The 11,838-nt window shown below is 34.3% G+C and overlaps 1 protein-coding gene across 3 annotated transcripts in view; it reads left to right on the top strand.

Moving 5' to 3' along the window:
• LOC109835425 (sulfate transporter 3.1-like) overlaps positions 1-11,419 on the top strand; it is a 29,123-nt gene extending 17,704 nt beyond the window's left edge. The window contains exons 5-12 of one of the 3 annotated variants that reach the window (XM_020403399.1): positions 8,202-8,315; positions 8,436-8,552; positions 8,805-8,931; positions 9,048-9,298; positions 9,600-9,790; positions 10,117-10,208; positions 10,304-10,380; positions 10,989-11,419. In XM_020403399.1, the coding sequence (XP_020258988.1) occupies positions 8,202-8,315; positions 8,436-8,552; positions 8,805-8,931; positions 9,048-9,298; positions 9,600-9,790; positions 10,117-10,208; positions 10,304-10,380; positions 10,989-11,174 (1,155 nt within the window). In that variant the 3' untranslated portion in view covers positions 11,175-11,419. Of the gene's footprint in view, positions 1-8,201; positions 8,316-8,435; positions 8,553-8,804; positions 8,932-9,011; positions 9,299-9,599; positions 9,791-10,116; positions 10,209-10,303; positions 10,381-10,988 lie in introns of all 3 variants that reach the window. The other 2 variants (XM_020403400.1, XM_020403401.1) reach the window with 2 other exon arrangements.

The raw sequence follows: 11,838 nt of genomic DNA on the forward strand, positions 1-11,838 counted from the left end.
GCCGTTGGGTGGAGCCGCCGCCGCCGTCGCCGCCGCCGTCGATCTCTCTCCCCCCTCTCTCTCAAGGTACCCCCTTTCCCCCCCCCCTTAATTTTTGTTTAATTGTTATAATGATAGTTTAATTTTTGCAAAACCAAAAAATTATGGAAAAATCAAAACCCTAATAAAAAATATTCATATTGTTAAAATTATAATATAAAAAATTAAGATTAGGGTTAGGGTTAGGGTTAGGGTGTTAGGGTTAGGGTTAGGGTTAGGGTTAGGGTTAGGGTTAGGGTTAGGGTTAGGGTTAGGGTTAGGGTTAGGGTTAGGTGAGGGTGAGAGTGAGGGTGTTAGGGTTAGGGTTTGGGTTTGGATTAGGGTTAGGGTTAGAGTTAGGTGAGTGCGGGCGATGGTAAGGTTGAGGTTGAGGGTTAGGGTTAGAGTTAGGGTTAGGCGAGGGTTAAGATTAGGGTTAGGTGAGGGTTAGGGGTGGGGGTGAGGGTGGGGGTGGGGGTGAGTTTGAGGGTTAAGGTTAGGTTTAGGGTTAGGGGAGGGTGAGGTTGAGGGTTAGGGTTAGAGTTAGGGTTAGGTGAGGGTGAGCGTAGGGGTGATGGTAAGGTTGAGGTTGAGGGTTAGGGTTAGGGTTAGATGAGGGTGATAGTTAAGGTTAGGGTTAGGGTTAGGGGGTGAAGGTGAGGGTGAGGGTTAGGGTTATGTGAGGGTGAGTGTGGGGGTGATGGTGAGGTTGAGGGTTAGGGTTAGGGTTAGTGTAGGGGTGAGGGTGGGGGTGATGCTGAGGGTGAGGGTTAGGGTTAGGGTTAGGGTTAGGGTTAGGGGAGGGTGATGGTGAGGGTTAGGGTTAGGGTTATGGTTAGGTGAGGGTGAGCGTAGGGGTGATGGTAAGGTTGAGGTTGAGGGTTAGGGTTAGATGAGGGTTAGGTTAGGGTTAGGGTTAGATGAGTGTGAGGGTTAAGGTTAGGGTTAAGGTTAGGGGGTGAGGGTGAGGGTGAGGGTTTGGGTGGGGGTGGGGGTGAGTTTTAGGTTGAGGTTGAGGGTTAGGGTTAAGTATATAGCGACGGAAAACTGACATGCCAGACATGCACTAATACAGCTTTCGGCGACGGATTTTCCGTCGCTATACATATTGGCGACGGTAAAATGTATAGCGACAGAATCTTCCGTCGCCAAAAAGTATAGAATATGGCGACGGATTTTCCGTCGCCAAAAATTATAGCGACGGTTAAGTATATAGCGACGGAAAATTTCGTTGTCAAAAAATTATACATAAACGACGGATTTTCCGTTGCTATATAACCCTCGCTGATATTTAGCGACGGATTTGCCGTCGCTAAAGGTAGATTTACCTACCCTTATAATAGTGACGGATTTTTAGCGACGGAATTTCTTTTTTTCCGTCGCTAAAACTTTTAGCGACGGATTTTGGACTTTTGGCGACGGATTTGTCCGTCGCCAATAGTCCCCTTTGCAGTAGTGGACATAGTAGAAATCCATAGAATAAGGCAAATCTCTTAGTCAAATTTCAAACTAAGGAACTTAATGAGCTCAAGCATTTCCTCATATTGGAGGTTCACCAAAGAAGGATATATTGATCCTCTACCATGAAAAGTATGCGAATGACTTGTTGTTCAAGTACGGGATGTTCAGATACAAGTCAATCTCAAATGCACAATGGAGACAAACCTAAGGTTGCGTGCACATGAAGGAAAAGATATGGAGATCCAACAATGTATCGATAACTAGTTAGAAATTAAATCTATCCCATCATGACAAGACCAAATATTTTATTTATGGTTAGTGTGCAAAGCCAAAGAAGCCTCACCTAGAAGCAATCTAAAGGATCCTAAGTTATGTCAAGCGCACAATTAATTATTGTCTTGTACAAGAAAGGAGGAGAATGTGAGGTCTACGACTATTATGATACTAACTATGCTAAATATCATGATAATCAGAGGTCTACTACTAAAGAGATCTTCAATCTCAACTAAATAGCTATATCTGGGTGCAATAAGATATAGTCAATGATGTCACTATTAACCACAAGATGGAGTGCAGATTAGTAGCTATGATAGCTTAAGAAAGCACGTGGCTTTTTTAGTTGGTGGGGAATCTAAATCAGCCCACATGCTACTTAGTAGCTTTACATTGTGATAATCAGTTTGCAATTAGATTAGCAAAGAATCCAATTTTTATTGCTAGGATAAAGCGCATTCAAGTATATCATCACTTTTAACTAGAGAAAGTTCTCTAGGAGGATATTGTAAGGAAACCGATCAAGACAAACGAACAAGTAGCTGATATAATCAATAAAGCACTGGGTTCTTCAAAGTTTATAGAATTTTAAAGTCATCTTCGACTTATTGATTGTGCATATAAAACATGCACAAAAGCTGCCAGAGAATAAGTAGCAGGTATAGTATATAAAGATGTCAAACCCACAGGAAAGGTTGTGTTTAAAATTTTTTAAAATTGGTCCTAAAAATGTATGGACAAAATGAAGTGAGATAAAATGTGTAAAGATGTAGAGAGAGTTGATTCGTCACAAAAATCAAAAATAAATATAAGAGGGGATAGAAGAAAAGAAAGACGCAAATAAAAGAATAACAAAAAGGAAAAATAAAAGGAATAAAACACAAAGAGGAGAAGAAAGGAGGATCACGAGAACAATTAGCAAACAAAAATTAAGAAAATAGAAATTAAGAGATGAGAAAATCAAAGTCAAGTAGGATTGAGAGGAAAATAAGTAGATAACCTTAGGGATCTAGAATTAAATCTATTGGTTAATTTCAATTAGGAATTATGAACTACTCTATTTTTATCATATTTTACTTCAGATTTACCAACTATAGATTATCAAACCACTTAAAGAAAATATAGTCTATCAAATTATCATCCAAGTAAAAATTGTATTCATGAAAAGAATAAACAACTAGATAGTAATTTTAGAAGTTATAAGTATAACCTATCAAACCACTAAAGATAAGCATATATTATCAAATTATTCTTTCACCAATTAGTTCTCTAGTTGATTATCCTAAGCATGATCATTTTAAGTATAAAAAGAGCAGTCCATAAATTGTAAAAGAAATTAAACTAGTTTTATACAATTCTAGTTCTCCTAAAGAATTTAGTTACACATATTAAAAATAAAAAGAAAATAAAGCATAAAAGAAAGACAAGAAAATAGAAATTAAGCAAGAAAAAGGACAATAAAAGCTATAAAAAAGCAAGAATATATAAATCTACCCTACAGAGTATAAAATAATTCTACACTTCAAGCATAAAATTAATCTAATAGACCAAACACAATAAAAAAATAAAATCCTAAATCATGCAATTCTAAAACAAGAAAAGAAGAGAAAATAAAAACTTATATTTTAAGGGGTTGGCCCCTTGTGAAGAAAATCTTCATCTTCACTTCATCATCATCAAAAGAGAAAAAAGAAAAAAATAAGAGGAAATAAAAGTTTTATTTATTGCAAATAAAAATTCATAATTTTAAAAGATTTTCTCAATAAAATTTTAACACTCAAATTCCTTACCCTCTACCCCTATTTTAGTCTATTGCAATCTAAAAGAGCCACTAGATTAGCCTTGAGCTCTAAGAAATAAATCTCAATCATTAATGATTCTGTTACGAACCAATCGATTGACCAATCGGTTCGCTAATCAATTGATTCCAAACAGAATTTGATTCTTTGTTGACTTGTTGACATGATTTTTTTTTTTTTTTGATATCTTGGGCTTTCGTGGGCCTCCTTCTTGGCTTGATTTATTTTTCTTCAAAAAATGGTAGAAAATTGAGGGACATTAATTCTTTTGGGCTCTTATTCATTAATTCTCCATTAACCTATAAATTAAAATAAAAACTCTTTATTAGCAGATATTTATTCAAATAAAATAGATAATGAGGATATAAAAATATAACAATATGTGATGATTACTTGCGGATAGAGAAGTAGCTGTTGAGAGGGAGTGTTGAAGTCAGTAGCTCATCTATCCCCATCTATCTCAGTCACCACCATAAGTAATTACCTACACCAACAGTTTTTACCAGCCACAAATAAAGCATATAAATAACCCCTGACCCTTTGGTTGTTTGCATCCTAATAGAAAAGAACATAAAGATAAATAAAGAGAGGGAGAGAAATAGAGAGAAAAAGAAACATAATAGTGTTTGTAAAAGTGTGTAGTAGTATTATAGTTTGTAGTAAAGAGAAAGTTTATAGTAAAAAGTGTATTGAGTGTTGTACTACTAGAATAATAAGAATTACATATTTCCCACTATCGACCACTTTCTCAACTCAATATGGCGATGCCTGTGAAACTTACGAAGAGATCTGTGTCAAAAACATAATTAAAAAGGTTTAGATTTGCAGGTTGATTTTGGATCTACTATCTAGTGAAATTTGGTTAATTTTCAAGGTCAACTTTTATTTAGTATGTAACACTTGATACGAGTACAACTTAATAATCTAGAAAAATATATGTTATTCTTGTTTGTATCATATCTTCTCATTTCATTTGAATGTAGTTCTCTATTTATTGGTGGTGCACATGCTGATGTAGTAAGGATTAATAGAATTTTATAATAACTAGTATCGTGTACGTGCGTTGTACGTAGGCACACTTGTTGATCAATTTTTGGAATTCTTTTGGTTCTATTAGGTTAGAAAGTGAATAGTTATACGTAGGCACACTTGTTGATCAATTTTTGGAATTCTTTTGGTTCTATTAGGTTAGAAAGTGAATAGTTATTAAGATATTATAGTAATTAATAAAGAATTAATATTTATTCAATGAAATGAGACTTAATGCATAAAGATTAGATGAGTATATTTGTAGGAGGTCATGTATAAGTTATTTTTATCAAAAACAATCACTCTCTGCATAGAAAATTAGCTTATACATGTTTCTATTATAAAGTATAAACTACCTGTAAAGTAAGAAGATAAAGTACATTTACATGAGAGAGAGGAATGTCATTTTGAAATTATCTTTCTAGAAATTATTAAACCTCTTCTAGTTTATTATTAGCTCTTAGAGTCCCCTAATTTATATTTGATACTTGCAATTTATATCTCTAAAATTGCATTTCAAGGGTACTAAGTGCTAGTATATTGAGGAGGATTTAGTGTAACTCAAGATATAGAAGAGGGAATTATGTATAATTTTTCCTATTTGTTATAATAATGCAATTTACAGATGGTTAATGGAGAAATGGGTAACCCTTCATGAATGAGTTCCTTATTGAAGGGGGGTTAAGAAGATAGTGGAATAATGAAAAGTTGATGACTTATTATAGTAGTAATCCATTCTATAAGCATCCTCAGGACCAACTAACTATATCATTTTCTAAATTGATCTTCCTACACTTTCTATTTGTCCTTTATAACCCAATAATATTAATGTATTATCTTAGTGACCATAGAATAAAAATTAAATCTTTACACATATAGAGTAAAAGCAATTACACTTATAATGCATTATCATGGACAAAGCTTTCTTTATCCCGAGAATAAGCATAATACATTAAGAGATTCAACCAAACTATACAAACAATTTAGCATATTTACAAACATGCCTAGGAGTTGGAAACCAATCTATTCCTTTATACAAATAGGAGGATCAGAGATTCACTGTTCATGCTACAGTAAATACTACAGTAGCATTTACTGTAGATAATAATTAATTAAAAACATTACTGTAGCACATAGTATACTGTAGCATTTAAAAGGTACTGTAGCAGAGCGGGATACTGTAGTACTTTCAAAAATTCAAATCATGCCGTATTAAAAAGTGGGATTACTGTAGCAAAAAAAAAAATACCGTTCTTTGCACGGACCGCAAACTAGTTTACATGTAAGGCAAAAACATTATGCATATTTTGATAAAATACAGGACCACCTTCTTTGTCACCTTCAACGGTTTTTTTCTCTGCTCTCTAAATTGTTACACTGATGCTTCCATTACTATCTCCTCATTCAATTCGATTGTACCCCACCAGTGATGTTACCATTGACACACTCACACTTCTTGCGGTTTGTAAGTGTTGTAGTTGTGTCTCCTTACTTTTCAATATAAATAAATTTTGATTAAAAGTTAGAATTTTGGTTAGAAAAACTTGATAAGATTCTATAGTAATTTATAGTGATTTATGGAAGATGAATAGTTGTAACATTTTTTATTATTAGTGTGTAATGCCAAGACTTAGTGAGGGAATGTTATTAGTGGGTGGTTAAATGAAAATTTGATGCTAATAAATAGGGAGGTTATGAAAAATTAAGTATGTATATATCTTAATGTAATACATACATGCATATATCTCTAGCACATCCTACACTTTCTATTTGTTCTTTATAACCCAATAATACTAATGTATTATCTTAGTGACCATAGAATGAAAATTAAACCTTTACACATATAGAGTGAAAGCAATTACACTTATAATGCGTTATCATGGACAAAGCTTTCTTTATCCCGAGAATAAGCATAATACATTAAGAGATTCAACCAAACTATACAAACAATTTAGCATATTTACAAACATGCCTAGGAGTTGGAAACCAATCTATTCCTTTATACAAATAGGAGGATCAAAGATTCACTGTTCATGCTACAGTAAATACTACAGTAGCATTTGCTGTAGATAATAATTAATTAAAAACAGTACTGTAGCACAGAGTATACTGTAGCATCTAAAAGGTACTGTAGCAGAGCGGGATACTGTAGTACTTTCAAAAATTCAAATCACGCCGTATTAAAAAGTGGGATTACTGTAGCAAAAAAAAAAAAAAAATACCGTGCTTTGCACGGACCGCAAACTAGTTTACATGTAAGGCAAAAACATTATGCATATTTTGATAAAATACAGGACCACCTTCTTTGTCACCTTGAACGGTTTTTTTCTCTGCTCTCTAAATTGTTACACTGATGCTTCCATTACTATCTCCTCATTCAATTCGATTGTACACCACCAGTGATGTTACCATTGACACACTCACACTTCTTGCGGTTTGTAAGTGTTGTAGTTGTGTCTCCTTACTTTTCAATATAAATAAATTTTGATTAAAAGTTAGAATTTTGGTTAGAAAAACTTGATAAGATTCTATAGTAATTTATAGTGATTTATGGAAGATGAATAGTTGTAACATTTTTTATTATTAGTGTGTAATGCCAAGACTTAGTGAGGGAATGTTATTAGTGGGTGGTTAAATGAAAATTTGATGCTAATAAATAGGGAGGTTATGAAAAATTAAGTATGTATATATCTTAATGTAATACATACATGCATATATCTCTAGCACATCCTACACTTTCTATTTGTTCTTTATAACCCAATAATACTAATGTATTGTCTTAGTGACCATAGAATGAAAATTAAACCTTTACACATATAGAGTGAAAGCAATTACACTTATAATGCATTATCATGGACAAAGCTTTCTTTATCCCGAGAATAAGCATAATACATTAAGAGATTCAACCAAACTATACAAACAATTTAGCATATTTACAAATATGCCCAGGAGTTGGAAACCAATTTACATGTAAGGCAAAAACATTATGCATATTTTAATAAAATACAGGACCGCCTTCTTTGTCGCCTTCAACGGGTTTTTTCTCTGCTCTCTAAATTGTTACACTGATGCTTCCATTACTATCTCCTCATTCAATTCGATTGAACCCCACCAGTGATGTTACCATTGACACACTCACACTTCTTACGGTTTGTAAGTATTGTAGTTGTGTCTCCTTACTTTTCAATATGAATAAATTTTGATTAAAAATTAGAATTTTGGTTAGAGAAACTTGATAAGATTCTATAGTAATTTATAGTGATTTATGGAAGATGAATAGTTGTAACGTTTTTCATTATTAGTGTGTAATGCCAAGACTTAGTTGGGGAATGTTATTAGTGGATGGTTAAATGAAAATTTGATGCTAATAAATAGGGAGGTTATGAAAAATTAAGTATGTATATATCTTAATGTATGCATGTATGGATGTGCTAGAGATATATGCATGTATGTATTACGGAGGGTGTTTTTGAAAGAAATGTTTTAACATGGCAACATACTTTTATAATAGTATTAGTTTAGATTAGATTAGATAAAAAAAGGAGAGTAAAAAAAGGAGCGGAATGATTAATGAACTTGCGTCCTTGTAATGCTAATTTTGATTCCATTTTCATGGGTCAGAGCAAGAAAAGGCCCCAATTCTTCTGGGCTTCTGCTGCAGCACCACTAACGTCAGTTTTCATTGGAAGCCTTCTCGTCTACTTCAGTCATGCTGAGAATCATGGAGTCTACGTGGTCAGTTATTCAAACTAGGAATTTAAATTGCTAATGGGTCTGGCCCAGTAACATATATAACCCATTGGTTTCTAATGTTTTCTGCATTGTTATTTATTTATTTATTTATTTTAAATGCAGATAGGGTACCTAAAGAAAGGGCTGAATCCACCATCTTTGACAAGTTTGATATTGTCTCCTCCTCATATGATGATTGCCATGAGGATTGGCATTGTTACTGGCATAATTGCCCTTGCTGTAAGTGCATACATCGCTACATGAATTATGTATTTTGCATCTTCTTTGCTGTCAAAATACACTGAAAATTTCAGTTCCTCAATCACAATCCTCTGTTGGTTAGTGGAAGGTTGTAATTCCTACGTATTTTAGTAGTACGTAGATCGAACACAAATCATATTTTGGCTTGCATGCATAGTGTTTTGATACTATTTGTAATCGTCCATATATATCTGCCTAAAACTATGATTTTCCTACTCTATGCTACTATAGGAAGGAATTGCAGTAGGAAGGAGTTTTGCCATGATCAAGAACTACCAAATCGATGGAAACAAAGAGATGATCGCATTTGGGATGATGAACGTCGCTGGATCATTAACATCCTGCTATCTCACCACCGGTGAGCCCCTCCTCTTTCTTGACTATTTACAAAAAAAAAAAAAAACCCTCACAATAACTAAAATTAGAATCTCAACCCAGGTTCATTTTCAAGAACCGCTGTGAACAACAATGCAGGATGCAAAACAGCAATGTCGAACATCGTGATGGCGATTACAGTGATGATTACCCTATTGTTCTTGACTCCGTTATTTCATTATACTCCCCTAGTTGTTCTTGCTTCCATTATTATCTCCGCAATGGTTCGATTAATTGATTATGAGGCTGCAATTCACCTTTGGCATATTGATAAGATTGATTTCTTTGTGTGCATTGGTGCATACTTTGGTGTAGTGTTCGGCAGTGTCGAAATTGGACTCGTTATCGCGGTAATTATCTTTTATAGTCATTTTGCAGACCTCTGTACTATGAAGCTATATAGATATCTAACACTTATGTTCGATTATTAGCACATATACTATCTGCTGGTTCGTGACGACATATTTTCCTTGTTATGTAATGGAGACCACCAGGGAGTATATGTACTAATAAAATAGAATATGAGTGATAAGTAGATACAAACTCACAGTGCAAGAGGAGAATCTGCAAAAAAAAACCCTATATTCAAACAATTCGTTTACAATCGATTTCTCTTTTTTGTTCCTAATCAAATATATTGCATCGTTGTAGGTTGCAATCTCGATACTTAGGGTTTTATTGTTCGTCGCGAGGCCTAGAACTAGTGTTCTAGGGAACATACCGAACTCCGCGGTCTATCGAAGGATGGATCAATATCCAATAGCTCAGAGTGTATCAAAAGTGTTCATACTCCAAATTGATGCTCCGATATTTTTCACTAATGCTAGCTACTTGAAAGAGAGGCGAGCTACTTTAGATACAAGTGTTAGTTGCAGATATATGTCTCGTAATATCGTTGTTTTGAACTTACTACTCCTCTAGTTTTACTTTTGTACATATATAGACATTTTAAACAAAATTTGTCTACCTCTTTTTTCCTTCAAGGGGTATTTCAATAGGGGGGTCTATACGCAACAATAAAAGTAGAGGGATGGTAAGTTCAAAACAAACGATGCTACAAGGTTATATTTATATCCTCAATGAACCCCTAGATACAATTAGGATACATATATGCACATTTACACTTGCCACATATTTATATGAGACTCTATTATTATTTGGATTTTAGGATATCGCGATACATTGATGAAGAGGAGGAAAGTATGGTGAGAGCAAAGGGGGAGAAAATTAGCCTGAATTATGTGATTTTAGACATGAGTGGTAAGTAAGACTTTCACACCTGTGAACACTGTTACTATGTTAATTAGTCACACGAGCTACATGAGCCTAATGTATTCATTTATTTATTTTTGAAGCTGTGACCAGCATTGACGCTAGCGGAATTAACATGCTCGAGGATTTAAGGAAGAGTGTTGAGAGAAGAGGGCTTCAGGTATGAATTATAACCTTTGGATTTAATGTCAAAAACTTTTAATTAACCATCAAATCTTTATAGGGTTTTCAAATTAGACCCCTACACCTTTTTAAGGGTATGAAATTATTGTCTTGGTGGTTACATTATCATACAAATTATTAACAACAACTGAACCAGTAGTTAACCAGAAATGGGTACTCTTTACTAAAATTGCCCTCGTGAAATAAATTTTCCCCTCGTGAAATAAAACTGATATCACATTCCAAAATGTTTAACGAAGACTGAAATATTTCTCCAATTTTCGTCCGTTGCTAAATAGAGAGACTATTGTCAAGACACCTAAAGATTTGAGGGACTAATTTCAAACTAATATGAGAGCTTTAGGAGACTAATTTTGAAATTTGAAAGAGATGGGGCAGTAATATTTAAAAACCCTTTACGAAAAGGGTTGCACGTACTCAATTTGACTGCAAATTCGCTCTTGCCAAAATTCGACCCCAGACTACAGTAGTGAAAAACAAAATAATTGTATATGTAACTGTAATTGTCTTTTGTAATTTACGAGATTGAAATTATCAATTTATGGGTAACTAATCAATATGCTCTAACTTTAATCATGTAATTAGCTTGTGTTAGCTAATCCCGGGAGTGAAGTGATGAGGAAGCTGGACAAATCAAAGGTCCTTGAGATGATTGGACGAGAGATGATATTTCTCACCGTTGCAGAGGCTGTGAGCACGTGTGACTCCTTGCTTCACACGTGCAAACCAGGAGTCGGCAATGATTCCATCGCTAGTGACAACAATGTCTAAGATATGTATAGAGATGCATTTTAGGTTAATGGAGGATTTCGTCTCAGTTAGTTTTTGTTTTTTATTTATTGCTGGCAAAGTATTATGGATAAATGTAGAAATGTTGAGGTTTGGATTGTGCAGCTAAGTTGTACATCCTCTTGAAACTAGTTTTTCATTTTTTTTTTCAAATCTTTTTTTAATTTAGTGTGGATCGCGTTGTGTGGAATTTAATTAGTTGTATAATTTTTATATTATTCAAGTAGCGTGAGGACTTAACGAATCGTCTTTTATCAATATCATAGTTTTTAACGAGGTTTTAGACTCTGGTTAATCGGAAGAAAATATCTAATAGAATGGATAGTAAACTTCTTAGATACCCTTTTCCGGCGGATTATAAGGATCCAAAGGAACCTCGTCGCTGTTTCAACTGTGGGGATGATCGTCATTCAGTCAGATTTTGCCCCAAAGGAGCTTTCATTTGTTTTAAGTGCCATGAAGAAGGTCACATTGCCAAGCACTGCAGATCTCATCTTAGACCTCTAGAGAAGAAGATCGACTTATCAGAATCAGATACCCTCTGCAACAACGCAAAGGTCCTTGCTGCGTTTGCAATCCTCACTGTCTCTGAAGGTAATCCTTCCTTGGATATGATCCAAATTAAGCTTTCTTGGCTTTTTAACTG

Source organism: Asparagus officinalis, chromosome 3 (genome assembly GCF_001876935.1).
Source record: "Asparagus officinalis chromosome 3, Aspof.V1, whole genome shotgun sequence".
Lineage (NCBI taxonomy): Eukaryota > Viridiplantae > Streptophyta > Magnoliopsida > Asparagales > Asparagaceae > Asparagus > Asparagus officinalis.